This window comes from Pleurodeles waltl, chromosome 2_1 (assembly GCF_031143425.1).
Source record: "Pleurodeles waltl isolate 20211129_DDA chromosome 2_1, aPleWal1.hap1.20221129, whole genome shotgun sequence".
Classification (NCBI taxonomy): domain Eukaryota; kingdom Metazoa; phylum Chordata; class Amphibia; order Caudata; family Salamandridae; genus Pleurodeles; species Pleurodeles waltl.
The window spans coordinates 278,198,608-278,225,644 of record NC_090438.1 but is presented as its reverse complement, the minus strand read 5'-3'; the positions used below and the strand labels follow the sequence as shown (position 1 = coordinate 278,225,644).

Genomic DNA, 27,037 nt, shown 5'->3' with positions numbered 1-27,037 from the left:
CAGGAGGAGTAGGAGCTACTACCCATCCAGCTGTTGATGCAGGAGGGGGTCGATGGTAGAACGAAAACGGTCAGAAATGCAGCCCTGGGGCAGGTGAACAGTTGCTGAAGGATGCAGTTGACACCCCACACCGGATGGATGATTGCAGTCGGTCAGTGGTGTGGAAAAGCCACCAACAAGCCTTGGCAAAGGCAGAAGTCGCGGTGAAGCAAAAGTGGAGCTGCCAGGGACCAGCAAGGTTCGGGAGGACTCAACCCATGGGGGGAGTTCTAGGGGGACCCTCAGCAAGGCAGAAAGCCCAAAGAAGAAGAGGCAGGCCCTACAGGAGACCTAGTGGATGAGGAACAAGGAGTCACAAAGGAGCCCACACCGCACAACTGGAGAAGGGTCCCACGCTGCAGGAGAAGCATGCAGAGGGCTGTGCGTCACAGGAAGGAGTGCTGGGGCTTGTGCTACACGGAGCCTGAAGATCCCTTGGAGGAGATGCAAACAAGCCTTGGTAGCTGCAAGAGACGCAGTGCACTGGGGTACTGTCCTGCGTGGGAAGGCACCACCACCCATGATGCAGGATCCACACAGCTCAGGATGAGAGGAGATCCACACAGTGGGTCGTCACTTCAGTTGGTGCCTGTGGATACAGGGAGTGACTCCTTCACTCTAAGGTAGATTCCTTCTTCCTTCTCATGCAGACTGAAGACTTGCTGCCCTCAGAGGATGCACAGCTGGGAAAATGTTGCAGAAGCTGGAAGGAGCCGTGAAAACAATGTTGCAAGCAGAGTCTTCATCGTGGATGCAGATTGCCAGTTCCTGAAGGGTCCAGTCATGGTTCCAGTGGCTAGAAGTAGAAGAAAGGTTGCAGAGGTGTCCTGCTGGAATCTTGCAAGCCGAATCTGAGGACCCACCCAAAAGAGAGACCCTAAATATCCCTGAAAGTCCCCTAACCAGGAGGGGGCTCTGACATCACTTGCCTGACCTGGCCACTCAGATGATCCCAGAGGTCCCTGCCAACCTTGGATTCAAGATAGCAGAATCGAGGGACCCTCTGGAGGAGCTCTGGGTATCACCCCTGGGGTGGTGATGGACAGGGTAGTGGTCACTCCCCTTTCCATTGTCAATTTTTGCGCCAGAGCAGGGAGTGCAGGTCCCTGAACCGGTGTAGACTGGTTTATGCATGGAGGGCACCAAATGTGCCAATCAAAACATACCAGTGGCTTAGGGAGGCTACCCCCCAAGCAATGTTACCCCCCCCCCTCTCCCAAAGGGAATCCTTTGTTCTGCCTTCTTGGGCTTGAGCTGTTCAAGCAGCAGTAGGCCTGAAACCTGTCTGAGGGGTGGCAGCAGCTTGGGCTGCCCGGAAAACCCCAGAAGGCTGGTAGGAGCAATCCTGAGGGTCCTCTAAGGAGCCCCCAGAGTGCATGGAATCATACTTCCAATACTGGCAACAGTATTGGGGAATGATTCTGACATGTTTGATACCAAACATGCCTAGGTTCGGAGTTACCATTATGTAGCTGGATATAGGTAGTGACCTATGTCCAGTACACGCATAAAATAGCAACCCCGCACTGAGGAAGTTCAGGAAAATGGAACTGGAGTTCGTGGGGGCACCTCTGCTAGTGAAGGGATGCCCTCACACACAGGTACTTGCACACCGCTCTCTGGGCTAGGAGGGCCTGAAAAAGGGGTGACTTACAGTGATTTGTTGCAGTAACCGGTAGTGAAAAGGGTGCATGCACCCTTTCAAGCAGGCTGCAATTGCAGGCCTGCAGATACAATTTGCATGGGCTCCCCATGGGTGGCATAATACATACTGCAGCCCATGGGGATCCACTGGTACCCCAATTCTCTTGGTACCATATACTAGGGACTTACATGGGGGCATCAGTATGCCAAATGTGGAGTGTAAGTAACAAAGTTACAAAGTTAGAAGGGAAAGAGCATAATCACTGGGGTCCTGGTTAGCAGGATCCCAGTGAACACAGTCAAACACACTGACATCAGCCAGAAAATTGGGGTAACCATGCCTAAAAAGAGGGTTCTTTCCTACATGTGTCTATTACTTATCATCTATTTTGGTGCTCTGAAATGCCTCACACATGTTCCTTAGGTAAAGCCTGGCTGCTCTGTGCCACACTACCATGAGTGAGCTAGGGATTTATTAGTGTGAATCCAAAGGACCCAGTTTGGGGTATTGTGAGAGCATTGCGTTGGGAAGCCTAACCAACCTCAATATATAATACAAAACTCCACTTTCCTACAGCATCATATGTTTGGAGGATGGGGTACAGCCACATTATAATAACGAGGATAAATGTAAAGTGCTGAATACGCATTATAGCTTCAATGTTAGGCAGAAGATTCCTATTTACGAAGACATTATTCAGCTGTCTTTGGTCTACAGGCACTATTACTCTTTCATTGGGATCACTGCTACATTATATCGGCCTTTAAATTCACTTGTGACACAGTAAAGGCATATTCGCTGCAGCAGTTACCTGCATGAAGTGTGAAAAGAGGAGGCATGGAAGCAGTGGCTCTCACCTACATCTTCCACCAGAGGCAGGGAGAAGTGAGTGGGAGTACAGGATCAGCAGCGACACAGAAGCTAACAAAGTTGATGACCTGGCCACCTGTCCCGGGCCCACTCAGCATAGCGATGTATCATGCTACATTTGTTCTCCCTCCCATCTTCTGTGTTACTTTAAATTATTATATACCTAGGTTGTATATGCTTGAATAGCGTTCTGTGCACAGGCCAGTCTGAGATGCTTTGGGATATGTAAATTCTGGGAGTCAGTTGCCAGCCGAACTGAATGCAAACACGTGCATGGCACTGTGCTGAAAGAGTAAACTTTCTATTTCACATTAATTCGTTGATTTCGGATCGTTCTTTAACAGTCTTTGAGTGGCACCCTTCAAGTTATGGGTGATGTGATATATGATGAAAATTATGTCAACAAAGTCATAGAAACACGCTCTCACACACGGATCGATGGCCGTGAGTTTAGGATGAATTTCTTTAAAATGGTGGTCTCCCCCATTTTCAAATCGCACTTGCCCGAAAATTCACCATCTTTGTTAAAAGTCCTAATGTTCCCTTCTACATTGTAAAGTAATCTAACTCTAGGTTCTTCTCAAATACTTTTTACCAATTAAATCATGTTCACTTGTTTAGGCCTTGAAATCATCATAAAGAATTAAAATCTTCAGATTTTCTAGCAGACTCTTGAGCATGCCCTCTTTTGCATTATGTTGCAAACTCTTTACTCTAGTTGATACCAAATCAATATAAATCTGACGTCCAAAAAAATAATTTGGAAGGCTTCGTTGTTAATACCTTCTGACTTAAGAGTCCTTGTTTTTGGAGTCGACCACACAAATGCAGTTGTAGATCAGTTGCTCTAGTGCTGGAAGGTCCCTCCCTCACAGTCATCATTGCTGGCCATCCCTTCCAGAATTCCCTTCTTTGCCCTTTTTTTCCGCATCATGGGAGTCCGCCTCTCTCGCCATGATACCTCATCTGCCCAGGACCAATTGAGTGGAATGCCAGTTTCCCTATGCCTATTTCCTTGTTTTCTTTCACTCTGCTTGCCAGTTATATCCCATGGCTCAGCATGTTCCAAGATCTCTTTCTCCTGCTGGCCGCCTCCTCTTCTGGGTCTCCTTATGCTTCCTGTTTCCTTCCTGGACAGGGCTGCTTTAGAAGAAGCGCTGGTACTCCTCTTGCAGGCTCTCTCTTTTGTTAATTGCCGGTGTCATTGACCCTCAAGAGAGGTTCCTACATGTGGCACTTGTGGTGGAGAGCCAATGTGCGGTGTGAATGCAGCTATTTTCTAGTTTATTAAAATAATAGCGACACGTAAACACATTGTTGATTCACCTCCTCTCTATTTAAAGAAACTTCAAATTAATCACTCACCATCCACGGCTTCGTTATCACAGCTACACCTGTTGGTGTCAGCAGTAAGAGCATGCAGTGGTGGGTCTCTCTAACCATGATGTCCTGTGCTCGGTGTTGGGACCATTTATAGTCTTCTAAGTGTTGAGCTCGAGCTTGTTTGTGGCCAGGGCATACCATTTTTCGTCATTTCCACAACTCAGCTTGTGTATAGGGTGCTGGTTGAGTATGGAGCGATTCAAACATAATCCATAAGCAAAACAGTACCTCTACAAATACCTTGTTTGTGAGAATGAGTCTATTTAATGCATAGGCATTTTAGCAATTTTATTTTCAGGAATATATACATTAAAGTTTGCTTAATGTTTATTATAATTCATTTACAGGCTCAAACTCAAGCCGTTTACATAAAACTTGAAAATGTCCGAGGTATGTTTGAGAATCGGCAGGCCTTTCTGAAAAGACAGGCAGACAAACACGTGAGGCCAGTCCAGCTTGTGGCACCGCGACCAGAAAGCCAACCGAGAGCCAGGTCTCCGATATTCTCGCCCAAGCACGGTAAGGAATGGATTTGCGGTATTTCTGCTTGTGGTTGCTCTGGAGTTCGATCTCATGAACCCTCACTCGCTGTAGGTTGCTGGTTGTACCAGGAGCACTTTATTAAACCTCATCCACCTTAAGCTCCTTGCAACTGTCACAATATTCTCTATGTCAGCAAACAGAGATGCTAATGCTGAACCTTGCCATCCCACAGTTGCCCGTTAAAAGATAATTTTGGACAATTCTGTTGAGTACTTACAAACATCTATTTATAGCTTCATGATGCACTTGCACATCAAAACCCCAAGTTACTTTTTTTTAATTTTGAATTGGCAAAGTTTATATTCTGTGTGTAAATCAAGTTGAATATTTACCTTTCATGGAATTGTTTTCTTACGTCTCAAAAGGAGAAGTAGCCAATGCTTTAAATGGCATGAATTTACTAATGTAATTCTTGTTATAATGGCTATTCTTCAGAACACTTCAAATGGAAAAGGGTGATAGTAAGTGGTAAATCAAAACAAGTTAAATATATTGATTTTATCATTATCCATTTGAGTTTTTTTCTGTGGATAAGCACATTCAGTATTGTGCCCTCTACTGAAAAAACAGTGGAACTTTTTGCTGAAAGGCAAAACATGCAAATTCTTTCATGTGATTAGCATGAAAAAATTTGACTAACCTCCAAGGACACTCACAGTAAGTGCGTGAGTGGCTCCAAGAATACCAATGAAGTAAAGTTCAAAAGGCTTGATATAAAATTTAATTTGGAAAAACAAGCATTGACAAAGTCAATAGGTATTGCCTTTGAGGACTAATGGTTTTGCCAGTGTTTTTGGCAATGTTGTACAGAATCGGCAAAAAGCATTTTTTCCACTGTTGTATGTCAAGGCATGCCCGAAGCATATTTTCTTAAGCACCCACTTACATGATGAGATATGCACAGGTGTGTGCACACTCATAGGAAATGACATGGGCACATATTTTTTTTTTTAGCCAATCCAGTATGAATCAATAGATTTAAAAAAATGAAATTGCAGAAGTGTGAAAGTGAGTTACCTTCAGTAAGAATATCCAGCTGAAATTGGTAATAAATTTAATGTGAAATTATATAACAAAGCACATGAAGGAACAATAATCAAATATTCTGTCTAAAAGACACAACGACAGAATGTCTTAAATTCCCTGATGAGAGTACTCAATTTTTAAATAAAAAGTTAAAGCATATGAACTGTGAAAATCCCAGAACCAAAAATTCAGTTTTTAAACCAGTAAGCCATATGGCTTCTTATGGAAGCCTGAAACTAACAACAAATTTAAAAGCAGTGCGCCTTCCGTTATTGTGTGAGAACGTAAAGAAATGGACATAGAGAATCTACATCTTAAGAATGCTTGGTACAAGTGTCGGATAAAATTTAAAGATATGTGTTTGCTGACCCATGTGACCAAAATAAAACACGCATTAACAATAACAAACAGGGAAAAATGTGACACTGGCAGCGTTGGAATTCGAACTGGTGACGTGCTGCACTCTTGACCACAGCACTCACACCTGCGCCATCTTGACTGCCAAAAGTATATTTCAGGTGCACATTGTTATATGCCATAGCTTCAAAAGAGATGTCTTATAAGCAAATGAATTCAGCTGCATGTCACCATCATAATATCTTCCCTGCCCTTCACTCTATCCAGAGACATAGTTATTAAATCGATGGCACTCTTTAATAACAACCTACAATGGGATGCAAGTTTATGATTAAATAACTTCCTGAACGTGATTCTTTAAAGATGCCACAACAACATGTCTGAGGAACAACCCAGTCTCCCAGCGAGGCGATGCACTGCAGAGGGAAACTGATCCATACTTTCAGAGCCCTAGCACAACCAGATGAACGCTTGCTGCACCAGGCTGCGATTGCGACATTCGTTTCAATGTACAGAAATGAAATACATTGTGATCAGGAATAGTATCAGCAAGAACCTTATTTCTCAGGCAACAAAGCCTCTAAACATTGGAAAAAGGATGCAGCATTAGTCTTGGTGACTGTAGCAGGCAGTCACGATGAAAAACACCAGGTCTCAGTCGCAATGCAGCATGCGCATATGCGTGCTAAATGTATCTGGCTTGAAAGCATTCATATGAAGGCACAGGACCAGTAGAAATGAAAATAAGCACATCAAGGGACTTGAAGCACATGAGAAATATCCTAATAAAAAGCAAAGAGAAACAAGGAGAGTGGGATGAGGATAAGCAAATACAAACAGCAGGTGGTGGGAGTTTATTAATCAACACAGATAACAGCACGGTTGGAGGAGGTAAAGCAACATTAAAAGGAGCAGGGGGAGTGATAAAGCAACACAAACAAGGGATGGGAGGGGAGCGATAATGAAACCTGAACAATATAAAGACACTTGAACAGGCAGGTTGGAGAGATAAACGCGAACAACAATAGAGAAGCACAAAGAAAAAAACAGTGTGTGGGGAGAGGGATAATGAAAAACACACAGAAACAGTACCAGAATAACAGCATGATCAGTGGAGGGACATTAATCAGGATGAATCAATCTGTGCTTGGTCCTTGCGCCACAGAAGAAATAGGAAATTAATCCGAGCCACACACTGGCCAATTAAGAGGTAGCAAAGTAGAATGACAACTAAGCCAATGAATGGTAAGCAGTGGGTTGGCTGCAAGCCCCATATTGTACACAATACCCCTCGCAAGTGAGAGCGCTTGTGCAAGCTGCGCATGCACTGTTGCAGACAACCTAAAAATCTGCCTTTATGGGCCTGTGACCATTTTTCTCTAGTGGCCTAGCTGTTTGAGTGATTTAAGGCTGGACATAGCTACTTCCATAGAATAGAGGCAATTCCAAAAAACATTGTCACTCCTGTCCCTTCATTCATTGAGTGAGCACAGCATCCAGCACTACTACAATTCAGTTGTGCTGGAACAACTTTCAGAGTGGGAGTTCTGCCATCAATGTTACATCACTAAAGTTATAGGGACTGTGAAAGATTCAGGTGTTTCACAAAGAACAAGTACACCGCAATTCAGCAGGAGAGTGGTAAAGGTGTGATATGTAGGCAGTGCTGCATCTGGGACCACACTGTTGCAAATATATCGTTAAAGAATGGGGTGGTAGAACACTGCCATTGAAATGACCTAAAGATTTGCACTGACATGCAGTTATACTGATACAACTAGATTGTGCACAAACTAGAATGTGTGGAAAACAGGTTTCAACAAATATTCAATATTTCCACATAATCAAGTAAAGTGTCATTTGTTTTGCTCCTATTAAAATTGTTATTTCCATCACACTTTAGAATTACATTTAAAAGTGCTTACCTAACATGATATATTTTGAAATAGTTGTACAGTTCATCTAAAGGTATTTGCATTTTATTGTTAGGAAACAACTGACATCCTATAGCCCTCCTACCCCAGAAAGCTTGCCATATATAGTTGACTTTACAAAGTCCTCTTATTTTGCAGTCAGAAGAAGTAAAGTAAACACCAATCTCCATGTTAAGACTAAGCAGCAATTGGTCGGAAGGCATAGCCTGGCCCCTGTCTTTGAACGCACAGCAAACACGATGGGATAAAAGCACATTCTAAAGGCATTTTTTTTGCTCATTCACCTTGTGAACTCCATCACTCCCCACCACACCCACGCCTCCAGCTCCTATGCTGTAAATCCTTTCAAGAACAGATTCTGAGGTTTACCACCCATCTTGAACATCACGGGGCGTGTCAATAGAGATGTATTATCGGGAGAGCAATGACAACAGATATCACCAGAATGGTGCCCCTACCAAATGTGGAAATCCTTCTGAATAGTAATTCTCAAAGTATAACCGTAAATTGAAATCTAATCGGAAGAAGAGATAAATATACAAATTCAACATAACTTGAGAGAGAGCATATTAACAAGTACATACTTTCATGGCCTTTTCTATTATAACTTATTGTTTTGATGTGTGTGAGTCCATTTGGGTCGATTGAAGTAACAAAAGACTACAGCTCCCAAAAACCATTTTGTTTTTAAATGAAAGTGCTGGATTGTAACCTTTGTGTGCTGAACCCTCACAGTACAGGTGTTCAGAGTCGTCAACTCAAAAGTGAATCTCCAAATGTCTTATGCTAATAATTTAGGTCAGAAGGGGGCAAGAAAACTACTTATAGAAAATGTAAACATTAAAAAAAACAATTCATGGCGATAATGAGCAGTCCCATATACAACTCCTATACAGGTAGCAAATTCTTTTTTCTTTGTACTGCAGACAAATTCAGTATTATTTCCTCAATTGTCTTATTTGAAGGTCACTCTTTTTTGATACATGCCTAATTCATGCCATTCTTTGCACATCATTGACCCCTGTGCCATTTCCTCTGCTATTTCATGAACTCAGTTGTAGGGTATTGAGGCCTCTCCTGGTGAGGATGTCTTGCTTCGAGTTCTGAGACAGCTGATGCTGTGCCTTTGCACAATCACATTTATACCAACCAGCATAGGCAAAAACAGTAGATCTGTCTTTAATGTGCTAATCCTTGAAGACACAGGCATGTGCAATGCGGTTAGCAGACATTATCAAATTAAATCAGACGTATTTGCTTTGCCAGTGCTTGTTTCTTAAAGTAAAGGTAGAATCCACTAGTCATCTTTCAAAGAATATGCTAAAAAGTCACACATTCTAAGAAAATGGGAGTGGTTTGGGTACTTTCCCACGCCTTCTGCACCACCAGTGTCTGGCACCTTCAGGTGATGTAAATGTGAATTGTCAGAAAGTTTAAATGAAGACATCAAACGAGGAGTCATTTCCATCATCCTTCTGCACAGGAAGTGACATCACTGGATTTCCCATCATCCATCTGCACAGGAACTGATGTAATTGGATTTCCCATCATCCATCTGCACAGGAAGTGACATCATTGGCTTCCCACCAAAACTGTTTTTAAAAGAAGAAACCAAGCAAGAGGAGTCGTTTCCATCATCCATCTGTACAGGATGTAACATCACTGGATTTCCCATCATTCATGTGCACAGGAAGTGACATCACTGAATTTCCCATCGTCCATTTGCACAGGAAAGGTGCATCATTTCTCTCCCATCCAAGGACCTACTTAATGGCTGCCACAGTGTGGACGCACACAGAGGACATGTCTGTGCCCGTCCATGTCTGGACAACTCCCGGACCACTCCAAAACACCAGGCACTCTGGTCTCCTCCCCTCCAGCTGCTACCAAGCTGTGACCTTTTGGGCCCTCAACCCTGGCTGCTGCTCCACAAACTGCTACCTTGCCTCACCACACAACACCAAGGGAGCATTCTCCTCCTTGCTGCAAGTGTTCTTGCTCCTACCCACACTCAACACTCGGTGCACGAACAACACCCAACACCCCACTCACTGACACTCACACAGTCTTGCAATCACCCACACAACATTCCGCATTTACATGCATGCTCAACAGCTGCTCACTCATAAAACACACCACACAGATCTGGAATCTGCTGCACGACACTGCCAATGACCAATTGTTTCACGTGTAAACATGGCTAAACCCTACATTGACCCAAGACATCACCACAGCCATCCCCTCTGGCTACAAGATTGAGAGGCAAGACAGACTTCACAAGCCCAAAGGCAGAATCGCCATCATTCATAAGAACACCATCAGCTGTTCCACAACCACAGGTTTGTCATCCTCCTATATGAAACACCTGTCATTCAAGCTCCTTATCACAGCTATCTTCATCCTACATTGCACTTTCATCAGCAGACCATAGTGACCGTGCAGCAACTTCAGCGATGCCATCATGGACTTTGTCACACCACTCGCCCTCGATGCTAGCAAATACATCTTACTTGGAGGCCTGAAATTCCACCTGGAAGACCACGCCGGCTCCAACTCAAGAGCACTCATCGAAGGCTTTAGAAGTCTGAGTCTAACCCAATTAGCCCTCTAGCCTGCAATGTCCACTCTTACGATAATCAACATCCTCTTCTACGTCAATGACACACAACTCATTGTATCCTTGAAGTACAAGATTGCCAGTACCCGGATCAAGTTCAGTGCTGCATAACTGAAATTGCCACTGGATGAATATCAACTGTCTATAGCTTAACACTGACTTGACCAAAATCATGATTTTCAGGAAGAGCGCATCACTGGCAGATGCCACCTGTTGGCCAACCGGGCTAGGACTGAAACAACCCCACCCCCCTCTTCCACTTACATGCCAAGAACCTCAGAATCAAAATCAACAACAAACTCAACATAACTTGCCAAGTCAATGCAGTCACTGCCTCATGCTTCCATACCCTGAAGATGCTGAGGAACATTTTCAAATGGCTCCCAATCAGCACTAGGAAAACAGTCAAGCATGCCCTGGTCATAAGCAAGCTGTACTACAGGAACACCTTCTATGCTAGGATCAACAAAAGTCTCACCAGAAGGCTGCAGACCATTCAGTACTCTGCAACCAGAATTACTCTCAACCTCCCACACCACACTGACATCACATCACACCACACCTGAAGGAGCACCTCTAGCTCTCCATTCAAAATCGACAATAGTGACAAAGAATACTAGAATATGTCCTCTGTAAGTATGTGAACTAACTCACTGGCCACAAAATTCTAATATATAGCAGAGTCTACACCACATGGTATGGGGTATAGGTTTCAATCATGTAGAAGGTTAGCAACAGAATGATTCAGTTTCACGTGACAGGTGCGACACTAGTCCTGAAAAGCTTAACAGTGTTGGAACACATAACATATAACTTGACCCTTTCTTACATGTCAGAGATCACATCCTGCAACAAGAATTTAGATCAAATTCAGTGTTTATCAATGGTCTACCAGATGCACCTCATGTCCTCTGCCATGGTTTTTGTCTTCATTTCCATAGAGGTAAAGGTGTGTCATCTCTTAAAATAATACTTTTTTCAATTGTGAACTCATCTTTCATTTTAACGTTTGGTTGAGTACTCTGCTATACATTTCTTTCACACGGCCAACCACTTATACTGAACTTGCTGCAAATCAAATGCCATGAAAAAGTCCATTCACTCACACTTTTTGTTATACCTCTCGAATTTCTCTTGTCGTCAAAACCATTTAAGACTCATTACTCCTCCCCATTCTTAACTGGTAACTTTGACAGTTGTCCATAAGCATTCTAGCGACCTGGAATAAACTGTGCGTCAAAATGATATTTTAAATATTTTGATGACCAAGCTATTCTGGGTGTAGAGTTTCTAACTACCTTTTCATTTTGAATAAATATTAAAGGTTTAAGATCTATACTAATTTTGAATCTCCTACACCATATGAAATTCTTAAACATCTTTACTGCCTGTTCAATATTCTAAAAATGTGTTCTTGATAACTAACTGACTGCATCTAAGCGTGCCATAATTTTCTGTACTCAAAACCAGGTATTGACACATTTTCTTTCTTCAGCAACTGAAAAATATTTTCTTCATCTTCACCCAACACAAACACAGATTTTTTTTTTCATCAAATAGTCTGCCCTTTTCAAAATTCCTATTTAGTTGTAAACCACATTTCTTGAGGAATTTCCAAAACATTTTCTAAAATTTGGATGAAGATGTCATCCTGAAAAATGCCCAGCCTAGCAACTCATTGTAAATTCTGAAACATTGGGCCTGATTATGACTTTGGCAGTACCACCACGGGTTCACCAATGCTGCCGGGAGGATGCTACCGTCATGCCAGTGGCTTCCCCCTCAGTTGTATTACAATGTTCACGCCGGGCTTTCCGACGGGAACATTGTATTATGACGTTCCCACCAGCCAGCCCAGAGGGAACAGTGCTATAGTATTGGTCTCTGCTCCCTTAAGGGAACACCAGCACCCTCAGAATGTGCACTGTCTGCAAAGCAGGCACTGGCTTTCCGCCAGCCTTTCCATGGCAGGGTGACTGCCATAGAAAGGCTGGTGGAAAGTTGAGTTGTAATCAGCACGGCGGCACTGAGTTCAGTGGCGCCATGGCAGAGCACAATTCAAACCGCCATCTACTTATCGGGAATTACATTTCAAGTGGTGATGGAGGTCCCCTGGCAGGTTCGCCCACCAGTGTTGTAATGTGGTTGTGAGACTGCCTGGCGTGCGGCAGTCCAACTGTCACCGCAAGTCTGGTGGTCTCGGACCGCCAGACTCATAATGAGGCCAATAATCCTTTGAAAAACAGATGCAATGATGGTAATTCAAATGACCTTCTACAAAATTATACAGATCCTAACAGAGACACAAATGTGACATAACAGTGTTATTCTGTTTCCACTTCAATCTGATGGTAAAATCAAGTGTAGAGAACCATGTTGACCTTGCCATTGATGATAATATGTCACAGTAGCAAGTGATAATCTACCCAAATTTCTTGTCTAGACTTGAAAAATGATGTCTACCATAAATTTACCATTTTTCTTTCATGCTATCACCTAAGGGGATGACCATAATGTTGACTCTGCAGCTTCAGTTAAGCACTCCTCACTTATATGAAGGCTTTCTGTTACACCAAAAAGTAGGTCTCATCTGGTGCAAGACTAGCTTAGAATGTTTGTCTACCTTGATTTTGTATTTGAACCTTTTAATTCTTCACAGATGTCGAATACCTGTGCCTTGGCACTACATTTTAAACCATTATGAATAACTCTTCATGATGCACCCCTAAATATTTACTTCTTTCTTGGACGCATACATTTTCAATTCAAATTCAGCATGAACAAATGTACTTTTAGTCTCTGTATGCCACAGATGCATTATAAGAAAGTTCTAATTTATTTCTTCATACGTTTCATAAAAAAGCACCTGGGAGATCATGGTAATTGTTTCTGGAATCAATTAACAAATTAAATACATGATAATTTGCACCAATATCACTATGTGGGTCTACACACTCAATTGAAACATCAGTAACCACAAAATACTTTACTATTTTATTTCCAACTCGTCTTCTTAAGAAGCTGTTGAGTAAAATCCCCCAGTTGTCTCTCAGTGATGAACATATGAAATGCTGCCTAGTAATCTATGGATTCCACCTGCTGTAGTGCTGTAAAAAATGAGAGATTCCAAATGAGCTCAGTTGTGCATCAAAATGAGTTTAAAGGTCTCTTTACCTGATCTTGATATTCAGCTATAATTGGTTTTACATAGGGCTAATGTAGGGTCATTGTCTCTTGTCCAAAACCTAACTATGAATTTAATAAATTTCTTCCTATTTGCCTTCTACTTTGCTCCACCCATAACACCTAAATAAATGGTAAAGGCACTAAAATATGGCTTCCATTTAATTGGTGGATCACAAGGTGGTTGGAGAAAGGGCAGTGGAGGATTGACACTTTCCATGTTACAGAATATACCAGTAATATTGCAATAGGTATTAAATACAAAAAGCAGTGACCCCCTTATACACACAATTTTAGAAGAACTATAGTGTTCAAAATTCCAAGACTCACGTAGATCTGTACCACAGTTTAATGTTGCATGACAGATCATGTTACATGAAACAAAGGGCCCACGAGCTGTTCTTCAACAGAAGCACCTTTCAAGAACAATTACCATACATTCCAATAAAGAACTATGGGCCAGATGTAGTAAGCTGTTTGCATGGTGCAAACTGCGAAAATCGCAGTTTGCGCCATGCAAAAAGCCTTCTGCGATGCACATTCACAATTTGCGAGTCGGTACCGACTCACAATTTGTGAATGCGACTCGCAAATAGGAAGGGGTGTCCCCTTCCTATTTTCGACTCGCATCGCAATGCAGAATTGCTTTGTGACAGCGAATGCGGTCGCAAAGCAATTCGCAGTTACCACCAGTGTCACACTGGTGGTAACTCATTCGCAAAAGGGAAGGGGTCCCCATGGGACCCCTTCCCCTTTGTGAATGTTGCCCAAAAGGTTTTTTCAGAGAAGGCAGTGGTCCAATGGACCACTGCCTACTCTGAAAAAACAAAACCAAATGGTTTTGTTATTTTTTTTATTTTGCAACTCGTTTTCGTTTAAGGAAAACTGGCTGCAAAATAAAAATAAAAAAACTGCTTTATTTAAAAAGCAGTCACAGACATGGAGGTCTGCTGTCTTCAGCAGGCCACCATCCCTGTGAGTGCAGGGACTCGCTATGGGGTCGCAAAATGCGACCCACATCATTAATATTTATGAGCTGGGTCTTTGCGACCCCATAGCGAGTCGCAGACGGTGTCTGAGACACCGTTCTGCATCCGCATTTGCGATTCGGAAATTGCGAGTCGCACAGACTCGCAATTTCCGAATCGCAAATGCGGAAGTTGCTACATCTGGCCCTAAGCTACATACAAAGAGTTGATGATGTGAGATTTCTTCATCAGCTCAGAGCAAGAAAGAGAAAGTAAATCTGGATTAAACCGAGTCACTGTGGTGCACTAGTAAAGTGTATGCATCAAAGGGCATTTTTAATTAATAAGCCGTGGTGCCCATATTGTCATGTAATATGTATTCTATAAGTAATGGGCCCATTTTATGTCAATGGAAGTAAGACAAAATGCTCCCAAATGAAGACGTTGGTGGTGTATGAGAACTGTAATGAAAGTGTAAGCCCAAATTAATAAAAGGGCTACTACACAGCATTGCTCAACAGTGACATGAGATTCAGAAGATGACACACCAAATGTGACCATGGCAGAAATGAACACATATTCCACCATAAGTTTTTGATGAAACAACCTCTCAGCAATACAGTATCCAGCTGGAAAGCGAAGTGCTACAGCAGATGAAGTGCCACACAGGACACAAACCACCATAGGGTCAGGCAGCAGGAGTAGCAGCTGGAAAGCTCCACTTGACATCAGGATGGGCTCAGTAGAAAAGGATCAATGTTTGATGAGTTGCTAAAGCAGGTGTCTTCTCTCAAATAGTTTTGGAGCAAAGATAAGTGCACAAATAGTTTGAGTAACATCGTAAATCAAAACAATAGTAAACCACCAGCTAGTAATGAAGGTGAAGGAAAAACAGTTCATCAAATATAACAGGGGTAGGTGCTGAGTCTTCTTTATTTCGGCAAGGTAAGATAACAGTAAATGCAAAAAAAGAGCACGTGAGTGGAGACACAGGAGGGATGCCAGCTTTTTCTACTGCCTTCCATTTCAATTTAGCCTCATATTCTGCATTTCACTCCCCAACATTTCCCAAGGATATCATCACACAGTGAGAATACCAAACATCTTCCCCCTTTACAACACCACTCCTTAAATTGTAGAGGTTTCAAACGCCACCTCCCTTAACATACTATGCATTCTTTCTTGCTTTGATGGCCCTTACTAGGCCAGACCATTTACCAGTAGACTTCCAATGGTAATTTGATGCGAACTAAGGGCCAGATATATATATATTTTAGTTGAAAAGGTTACTACTTTGCAACAGAGTATCCTTACCGACAAGATAATGGTTGACTCGCCAGATTTATATGCAGGCGGGCCATTGGTGTAACCATGGCAGAGGCTACTCAGTCTCAACATGATTACACCCCTCCGACGGTCTGACAGAGTAAGGGCCATCTGAGGCTGACCTCTGTGTCTGCCCACCTAATTTAGATGGGTGGTGATACAGGTCAGTTTTCACTGCCCATCTCCACCAGGAAAACCCTGGCAGTAAGAGGCAGAGAAAACTGCTAAGTGCTCCCCTCGCCTTTTTGGGATTTCCTGTTTGAAAATAGAAAAAAGAAATTGAGAGACTGCGCCATCACGTTGATGGAGCTGTGCGCCAAACTTAAATAAGCATTGACAGGAACCACAATGACCACAGTTCCTGCCAATGCTCTATAAATGACCACCAGCTTGGAGGTCATTTCTAAATTTGGCAGGTGAAGTAGTCTTTACCTGGGGCTCTTAAGTACTCTGCCAGGCTGTCAGAGAATACTCTGTTCACCAAAATTTAAAGCTGGCCCTAAATCTCCTTCATTAGAAATCCTAAGTGATAATTTCACCCTCTTAACTGACATGTACTGCCCTATCCTTTCCTTGTACTCTCCTACTGTTTTCTTTGTTTTTGTCATTACATTGTCTGATCAGACCCTTCACATTGAACTTGCCAGCTTCCTGGTTAAAATATGGTTAAATGACCAACAAAGGGATTATTGTCTAAAAAGTAAAACATTGCGAAGGAGCCTTTGTATGTCCTAAAAAGTTATATATAGAATTAACCATATTGGGCAAAATAATGAAAATGATGTGGATAGTCAAAATAACAGGAAAACATCTAAGATTACATCAGTAAGATACAACAGGTGTACATATTGCAAGTCATAAATATTTATATGACAATAAAAGAAAACCAGGGGGTACATAGCAAAAAATCATACAGTAATATGTAAAGGATAACTCTAGAATTTTGGGGAAAACATAGAACAATATATGACCAGTCCACTTCTATATAAGGAATCAGTCCAATCTGTCAAGGAAGCGATTCATAGATGTTCGATCCAGAATATTACTTTACAAAGAAGTGGAAGTACTATTGACGTTTCGGTTCCTAGTGCCAGAAGTATGCATGATCATCTTCAGGACTGTGTTGGCTACAGGAAAAATAGTATGGAACCCTAATAGGAAGGAGTGGACTCAAACAATGGTCAGCTCATTCAGGAATTATTGAGTATGAAAGACATGAGGTATGAGCATGCTTTTAAAATCATTCTAGATTCAGATGTCCCATAATTTAGTGCAGCTGACCAAATGTGCGTGACATCGTAGTTCAAGTGGCACCAACAATGGCGGGTTGCCCTATTTTCCTTTTACAGCTTACTGATTTGCCACCAAGGGACAAGTAGTGAACCAGGTTAACACCTCCTTAAACACTCAAACAGAGTGACACCATGACCAAGTTAAGGGTGGTTCTGTAAGAAAGTAGTGTTGTTTGTAATGCCTTACCCCAATTATTTCAGCCCTTCCCAGCCAATTGAATAGCCTCTTCTACAACATGGTTGCATGGGGGTGGGAGACAGCAGTCCTCATGTTGGTAATCCCTTCTAGGCTCAAGTACTCTTAACATTTTGCACTCTTGAATTTTGGGCCATTAACAGACCCTAAACATTCCACTAAGCCCTCTATGCAAAAAACATGTTCCAAAAATTATTAGTGTGTCAAATGTCACACTCTCAACAACAATGACCTTCGGACATTTTGAAAAATAATATATAGGCACTGTTATATCATGCTATTCTATGTGATGCAATGCTATGTTATGTTATGTTAGGAAAACCTATGGAGTATACATAGAGCCAAGGTTTTCTAAGCACTGTGACATCCAGGAGGGAGTAGAGAGGGGTCAGGCTAATAAAGGGCTTGCTTAAACAGCTAGGCCGTCAAATGCTTTCTGGACATCAGGAAGTTAAGTTCCAGCCTGATTGAGGCAGAGAGCGAGAGAGACAGTTCGTTAAAATGGGAGCCAGGACAGAGAAGCTCCTGGCCACGGTTTTCTGTCATTAATGCATACATTTCTCTTCTTCCTGGTACATGAAATGTATACCTCTTCCCAATTTTCCCCAGAGCCCATCAAGGTATGAAACAGATGTCAAACTAACCACACAAGCATTAGTGGAAATATCACGTAAAAGGCCGATTTCTTGATCTATCTATGAGTTATGTCATCCAAACCTGCCCACAAAAAGTATTGATGACTGTTATTTTTGTGCATGACAAAATGAAATGCTCTTCATGAGCATGTTTGATTGTAACATTCCTTAATGATATGTGGCAAAACAATCTTATCTCCTCTCATAAGTCTCATTCTCCCATGCCATCTCCCCTTACAGTGTCATAAATGATTTTTACTCCACCTGCAGCCTTCACTCCTCTGACCAACCTCCACAGATAAACTGCCTCAGCTTAATAAAGGTAGAGTCAGCATGCAGGACGCAATAGCAGTCCTGCTCCAAATAAAACTTTTTGACTCCTTCCCCTACAGCTCTCACATCTTAATTGATAATGGTCAATTAAGAATCCTCATGAGCACTTTGGCTATGCAAAGGCAATCTGGACATGCAATCCCCATGCTGACTACTCTTCCATCAGATATACGCTATTTCATATTGGGAAGCCTGGAGTTTTGCATCAAGTCTGGCTAACTTAGCGATACGTGTCCTTCCCTGACCAGGAGAAAGCATGTTTACCAAGGGTTTGTGGTCATTACGGAGCAGAAACATAGTCCCTCAGAGAAACATAAAAAAAATTCCTGCAGCCCAGCATACAAAAAGTTCTTTTTCAGTCACAGAGCAGTGTTTTTTTGATTCTCATAGTGCCCTGGAACTCTAAGCAAATCCCTATTCTGTTTGTCCAGTATGCTGCCTTAGGACAGCTCCCAACCCAAAATTAATAGCATCAAATGCTACAAAGTGCTCTTTGCAAACAACATATGGTTTCAGATATATAGCATTCACACTATCTTCTTTTAACAAATTAAATGCATCATTTTGCTCACTCCCCAACACAAATGTCACACTTTTTGGTAATAAGTACCTTCGGGGTACAACTGTAAATGAATAATCTGGAACAAACTTGGTGTAAAACTTCCAGTCCTAAAAAGAGATCAGTAATTTAGTGTTAGGGCCTGGTGTACTGAGAATTGCCTTCTCGAGGCTTTGCTTCAGTTTGCTCTTTTTCTATTATATGGTATGCCCAAATAATCCAAATCTTCACAAATAAACCTACATTTTTGAAGTTTGAATGCCAAATCCTTCTCTGATAATGTTTGGGGAACTTTTGCATTGTTGGCATAATGCTTCTGATGGTCCCTGCCAAATACAAGAATGCCTCTTTGGGAGACTTCCGGATTGGTGGTGCAAGATGGTAATTGCAGGCTAGATCACTACCCGACCTCTCACAACCTAATCAATCCTGAACAATCCTGCCCCATAACAGATAATCCATAGCAACTCCGGGTGCCTGAATTTAGAGTGGTTGATTGGCAGCCAGAGGTCCTGCAACAGGGTGTGTGGGGAGAGCAACTGGTGAGCGCTGCACCGTGACCCAGGACCTTGAGGCACTGCCGGCTGAGTGCAGGGCTTGAATGAGAAGAACCAGAGCACCGGCATAAGGAGGGGCCTGGGTGGAGTGGCCCGGCGGTGGTAGGCCAAGGACGGGAAAACACTGGAATCATGACACCGAAGAAGCAGGTGCCGCTGAACAGAATGGAGTCCTGTCTCCGCTGATGCTAATGGGCCCTATGTGCGGCTGGCCCATCTTCTGTACACCAGAGGGAGCACCCTGTGAGATTGACAGTAGTTCATACTGCCAGTGAGGCCCATTGCAACTTCACCATGGTTGTCTTCCTTCCCTCTATAACAAGATAAGAGGGACACGTATCTCACCATTGTGTGGCAGCCACACCCCAGTCAAAGGTGACCTCCATCCAGCAAGTAGTCTTGCAAGACCCTGGTAGGCCCGTTGCCAGGCAACATGAGTAAGGACAAAGCCCACGGCCCGGGACACCAGGGCAAAATAGCTAAATACACAAACCCCACACCAAAAACTGACTATCACCACCTCCCCATGACCCTCCTGAGCCAACCGCAAGAACAGGTCTCCCCCAAAATGCTCCGACAAGCCATTCAACCCTCCCAAAAGAAACAAATCAAAGGGGTAGGTGTAGATTTAACTTTACTCCAGCAAGATTATGAGAAACCTTGCAGAACACATAAACGAGTTGGTTCCGGACCATTAAAAAGCTGGAGAGAAAGGTAGAACCCTCCAAGGGGAGAGTCTGTCAAAACAATTAGAGTCTAGTGGGCCTCCAGATGGGACAGAGGGACCTAGCCCAGCTCTTTCCTTATTGGCATGGTTCAGATCCTAGTTCCTTGAAGAACAGCTGTCATCTTGATTTGTCTTGAAAGAGTACATAGGTTGCAGGCTTCCAGGCCCTCTCCTGGGGCCCCACCCAGGCGGTCCAAAATCAGAATACTGAACTGTAAACAGACACGTGATTCTCCATACAGCAAGGCAAAAGGGACAAGTCAGATGTGATTCCTTCAAAGTAATGATTTTCCCGGATTTCACAACAAAAGTTCAGCAATCTCGTGGAAACAGATGCTTCTTGTTGGAAAGATTGGTCTGAACATTGTTGGGGGTTGGATTGTTGTTGCTGTGTATTGTTTTAACTGCACTTGTGTATTAACTACTACAGCAGTGCCTCAAAAGACTCAACATGGTACTGAGTTGCCTGGAGTCAGACAAGGACATAAAGGTACTATCATGGATTGTTAATGATCTCAATCACAAGGTGGAACAGGGTGCCATCTATATGGGCTTTCCCTACAAGAAACACATCAATTGAGCATGCTGTGTAATTTCCTTGGCGCTGCAGATTAACCAGGGTTGGCCACTCAGGCTTTACAAAGCGATCATGGGAGTGGCCATACTCCTACAACAATCCCTCCCAGTGGTCTTGAATGAGGTGCAACATGATCTCCTGGGATGATATATTGCAGTGCTGGGCACACTGGAGGATAGATTCTGGTCCCTTTGCAGATGGACAGCCACAATTAGGCTGAGTGATCTTTGCAGAATTTTGCATCCCTCCGACGGATCATTTGTTTCATACTCTGGTGCTCATGGCTCTCACTCAAGGTTAAATTATTTCTTTATCCCAGCAGCGGACTTGGGGGTGGTGTTCGTAACCCACATACTGCCAGGAGGCCTGTCTGACCATTCACCAATTGATGTTTCCCTTAATGAATCACTGGGGGGGGGAGGTTACAGGGGCATTGGAGATGTAATCCCTAGTGGTTCACAGATGACGAATTCTCTGACAGAGCACAGGAGGATATAGAAGAGTACTTTTACAATCTTCTATATCCTCACCTTGTGAGAGACAATGAAGAACCCCATCAGAAGTAACATAATTTCATATGTAGAGTGCAAGTGTAGAGACAAGCACATGGAAATCTTGAACCTAGAGACCTCGCTGGAGGAAATGAGCAACCCTTCTGTCATAGGTATGGAGAGGAGACACTTTGGAAAATGGAGGTCATACATATGACTCTCACGGAAAAATTGTTACACGTACCTAGATGGAGATTGACCGCTAAGCAAAACAGGATATATGAACATGGAGACAAAATAGAGAAACTAGTGTGTTGGTTACCAAATTGGGAGGTTGAACATAGGTTGGTAGCCAAGACAGTTGATCTCAACGTAGGCCCACTTACTTCCTCTACCGACATTGTGAAGGGAAGAGGTTGACAATCTAATAGCATGACATCTGCTCATGCCTGCGCTTAGAGATGAAGACAGAGCTGACTTAGATAACCAGATAACAGACACACAGATGCTGAAGGTGATCCATTCTCTCTCCCCTCAGAAGACCCTCAGCCCCAATGGCTTTCCCATTGAATTGTTCAATAGAAATGCCAAATAATTGGTTAGTCCCCTAAGAGCCATGTTCAGAGAGGCCATTCAGACAAACACATGACCAAAAGACGTATGTGAGACCACAATTGTGGTTATCCTTAAGTCAGGGTAGCCTACTTCCGACTGTGTGTAATACAGGCCCATAGCACTGATTAATATGGAAACAAAAATACTAATCAAGATTCTGGCCTTCAGGGTATCCAGTATAGCTTGTTCATAGATCAGAGGGGATCAAAATAGGTTTCTTCCACACTGAGGGACCAGATGCTGCATCAGGTGGCTTAATATTGTCCTAGACAGCTTTGACAAATTATCAGAACTGGCAGCCCTTGGTTTATTGGACTTTGATAAAGCTTTTTATTCAATGTCCTTCCTCCACCTGGTCCTGGAACAAATGACTTTGGGCCTTGCTTTCAGATGTACTTATATTAGTTATATTCTAAAGCCTGGGCTAGAGTCTGAGTTAATGAGGTGCTGTTTCGCCTATTCCCGGTCGCCAGGGACACTCAGCATGGCTTCCCCATCTTACTTTTCCCCTGATTATAGAAGCTTTGACTCACTGGATAAGAATAGATGCACAAGTTTAGTTTGAGACATTGACTGGGAAAGGGGATGGAGGATTGAATTGATTGCCTTATACACCAGTGATCTCCTGTTATCAGTAGAAAGACCACAGATATTTATCCCAAGACTTATGCACATTCTTAATATATATGTAGTGGCCTGAGGGTTAGCTGGGCCAAAACAAGAAGAGTTCCTCTCAAAAATATAGCCCAATTCCCAGAACTGACCCCTTCCACTCTACAATTAATGCCTGGGGCATTCAAGTACTTGGGAATCCACATCCCCCTAAATCCAGAGGAAAACTGGAATCTTAAAATTCTACCTCTTAAACACACTTGAAACACAAATGGAGGCCTAGAATAAATTGCTGCTCTCCATAATGGGTATGTGTGGGGGGGTCCCTCTACGAGATAATTTTGCTGCCCCAAATCCTATACATAATACAGCACTACCCCTACATGCTGTCCCCTCAATTGTTTAAATCATTAAAATCCACCCTTATCTCCTTCTTATGAGGTGATGGCCCTACAAGAGTGGCCTAATATAAGTGTGTGCAGTCACCATATGATAGGCTTCAGACAGTGGAATAATATTGGAATATCAGGAGACTTAGAGACATTAGGGTCACGACATGCATGAAATCATACACAGCGCTGACTGCTGAGTACAAACTACACAAGTCTCAGTTTTCCTTGATAGTGACAAGCGTAGGCTGGACCCCATACCAGACTTTAACCCTTTAGAGCTGAAAAATGACCTTGACAAAAATTGAAACTAAAGGTTTTTCGGGGTATACCATATATTGGTGAATAATGCTCCATGTTAGACCGGACATCCTTGGCGTTGTTTCCCCTAACTTTTTCCTCTCTGAATTCCTGTTTTTCAGACTCATTTTTGCTAGCTTTTAGGATTCTGTGCACTTTACCACTGCTGACCACTGCTAAACTGCAGGTGATCTGTACTCTAAAACTTGGAGACTTTGGGTTACACATAATTGGCATATTTAATTTACTTGTAAGTCCCTAGTAAAGTGCAGTATATGTACCCAGGGACTCTAAATTAAATACTACTAACGGGCCTGTGTTTCCAAAAACTGGGGCTGGATTACGTAAGGAAGATGGGGGTTGGGGTATTTTCAAATCATCCAAACAACAACAATTACCCCTGATCACCATAAATCGATAACCCATTTAGAAAACATTCAGACTTTCTTCAACATGTTATATTAATTGCTTCCACAATTATTTGAACTTACCTTGAACAGGAATGAATGAGTCCGTTTTTAAAACAGATGCAAAAACACAGCAAAATAATACCTTGTTTGAAATGAGCATGTTATCTAATAATCATAATTTTAGAATCAAATTCTTACAATTTTACAGTAATAGAAAAACATACTATATTATGTTCACAAGCGAACAACTTTCAGTGACGAGAGCATGATAATTTAAAATGTATTACACAATATCCAACGTCCCTTACCGTAGTGCCTAGGGCACGGTGCAGTGTATTTAAAAAGGTTGAACATGTTATTTTTAGTTTAACATGTCCAGGTAGTGAAAAGCTCCTATCTCTCCCATAGGTTAACCTTGGGGTTGCCTTAAAACATCTTAGTGTAATTTCAAGTTGGGAAGAGGGAGAAATGTGGAGTTTGGTGTCTCTAGACTCACAATTTAAGATCACAACTTATTGTGAAGTTGGATTTTGAATTGTAAGTCTGAAAATGCCACTTTTAGAAAGTTTCACAAAAGAAACAAGAGCCAACACTGTGATTAACTTGGAAAAAGTTATAATTTACAATGAGAAGGCAAAATCAATTACCTCTCACTAGCATTAATACATAAAATGTATCTAGAACAATTATAATTGAATAACATTTATCGCACACAGAAGAACAAATACAAAAGTGAGCAATTACCTCATATAAAAAGATGCTTTTTGGCACTGCACACACACTACTTACATCAAAAACATATGACAATAATACAAATGCAAGAACAAATAATGACACAAAAATTCAACCTAAAATTCAGGTTCTGCAACAACTTGAAAGACAGGGAACGCTGAGCCTAACTCATTCGTAAAATTTTAAGGCTCCTCAAAGAGCAGAACGGCGCAGAGGCGCTAATTGTAAGTCTTTGCAGTAGCTCAAACAGAAATTATGTGCATTACAAGACAGTGCTTTGAATTCTCCCTGAAGGCCTAATCTTCTTTAATAGCGCTCACCTCTGCTCCGTATTTTTGATGTGTCTTGAAATCTATTCTCCCCGGATAATTTAATAGCACTGGGGTACTATCTCTCTGCAGTAATTTTCTCTTTCCCAAGCTTTTTTGACTAATGATGCGCCCAAAATTGTTTATGATGCGCACAAAACTAGTATGACCTGCACTTCTATACCATCAATCAAAATACTGCATTCGGGAACAACATTAGGATTAAGTCCTGAATCTTTGTACCTTCCTCCCAGAATTAATTTGACTCTACCTTCCTTGCATATGCTGCTGACGTTTTCCCTTTTCCTACATTTGTTGGGAAACATGTACGAAGCTGGGCAATTCTTAGAGTACCCTAGATGGTTAAAACTGCTGCCCATATAACATGCCATAGAGATTTTCTTTTCTCAGATCTCAAACTTGTTTCCCGTGCTTTCATTAGTCGGTCCCCCGCCGTATGTTTTTTGTTGACCACATCAATGTCAGTGGGGTGTGGCCCTCGGATTTCCTCCCTACATTTTTCTTATTGTTCTATGCTCCTCTGTAATTGTATGGCTGACTTCAACGTGAGGTCATTATGAGTGTAGATACCTTCTTGGATAGTTTTGCTGTTATTGTTCATTAGAAACTGATTTCTGAGCACCTGATTCTTATTTAGGTGCTCAGATCACAATTTGCCGCTATGCTTTTTGACACAGCTACCCAATCTTCAATAGACATATTTGCCTCCAGTGTCCTAGAATCAAAACTTTCCAAAGCAGTTTTTACTTTGCAGCTGATTAATAACATTTCAAAATGCATCTGTGAAATTTCTATTGTTGGCAAAAGTTCGAATTTGATTTGGCCCCTATTTGCCAAACAGTTCTTGATCAAAAATAATTTCCATTGAAGAGGACAATCATCACCTTCTATTACTATAAGCCAAGTCGATTCTGTACCTTAGATCCCTTTTCAGATTCAGTAGTGAAAATTGTGGTATCAAAAAACTAGACATTGTACCCAGATAGTAAAAATAAATTGACCTAAAAAGTTGCTGCTTTTGTCTCAGTTAAGCTGTTAGAAAACAAAAATAAATCAACAAAAGTAGTCGCCATTACCTATAAGCACTATGTTTGATGACTATTGTAAATCTTTAGCTCGGCAATGACATGTTAATACCACTCAAACTTTGCAAGAATGTTACATTAGGCATAAGTTTTATGGAGCATACAGATTAGTTGGTTATACTGAAGAGAATTGAAGGGAAGAACTGTTGTGCTCTTTATATTGTGGAACACACTGTATTCAGGTGCATCCTTTGCAGGAATCAATGCTCATCAAGGTAATTGGATCTTTAAACACTGCATAGGATGGGGTAAAACCATACATCAAATACAAACTAATTAAATTAAACAGTATGACCAATGTAGCTACACAAGGAAAACTCCAGTCAGAAAAAACGTTAAGGGGTGCATTACACACAGAAGCTCAGAGTCATGTAGACAAATCATCAAAGTTATAAAAATACAGAATCGCCATTGATTGACCCAGGCGACAAAATAGGTTCAGATGAACTAACATTAGAAGAACTAGGCACTCTGCAAAGACAATAGAAAACATCAATACGTTGATTTGATGTTCAGAGAATAAACGTTGCTCAGTTTTAATAAGCATGAAGGCAGTCCAAATCATTAAAGTTCAATTTAGCTGGGCACAGGGACACCCTACAGTTTGGCCATTCAAGGAAAAACATCTGTGGGGAAGAAAACATGTGGACGAAAGACAAAAAAGAACAAAAAAGACAAAAATAATTTGGAAAAGGGTAATCTCGGGCAACAAGTTACTAACAGAGGTGGGCAAAATATAGATAAAAAGGGAAAGCGTCAGCATGTCAGAAGTTCAGTCAAGAGTCTTATGTGAGGGTTAGGAAGAAAATCTCTAAGTCTCAGCAAAGCATTTTAAAGGGGCAAAGGCAGAGAGGAAGATACCTCTCCAAGGGGCTCAGCATTCAGGATACAGGGCAAAAGGGGTTCAGCTTCTCATCTTCGGATAGCATACTCATCTTCTGGAGTCTGACTGGTTTCTTCTGACAAAGGTCCGACTATGCATTGACATATTAAAGTTAATGCAGAAATCTGATTCATCAGAGCAACAGTTCATTTGACGCCGAAGGGGCATCATCCAATAGAAATCGATCGTATGACTCCAACTTGAAACATCTTCAGGTTTTCCCAAGTCTGTTTTGAGAACAGCATCCATCAGTGTTGTTCCACATGAGATTGAAACGAACATTTAAATTGGTAGTTCACAGTCCAGGATTTTCTACATCCAAGGGCAAATGCTTACAACTCTCTATCTGTAAAAAAATAGACATCTATTACCAAACTAGTGTTTTCATGGGAACGAAGTCTGAAAGAAAGGTGCACGTTAGCAA

The 27,037-nt window shown here is 42.0% G+C and overlaps 1 protein-coding gene across 3 annotated transcripts in view; it reads left to right on the top strand.

Annotated features, from left to right (window-relative positions):
- Nucleotides 1-27,037, top strand: part of MCF2 (MCF.2 cell line derived transforming sequence) — a 795,890-nt gene that overhangs the window by 542,842 nt on the left and 226,011 nt on the right. For all 3 annotated transcript variants that reach the window (XM_069212449.1, XM_069212451.1, XM_069212450.1), the window contains one exon: nt 4,285-4,456. In XM_069212449.1, coding sequence (XP_069068550.1) covers nt 4,285-4,456 — 172 coding nt within the window. The remainder of the gene's footprint in view (nt 1-4,284; nt 4,457-27,037) is intronic.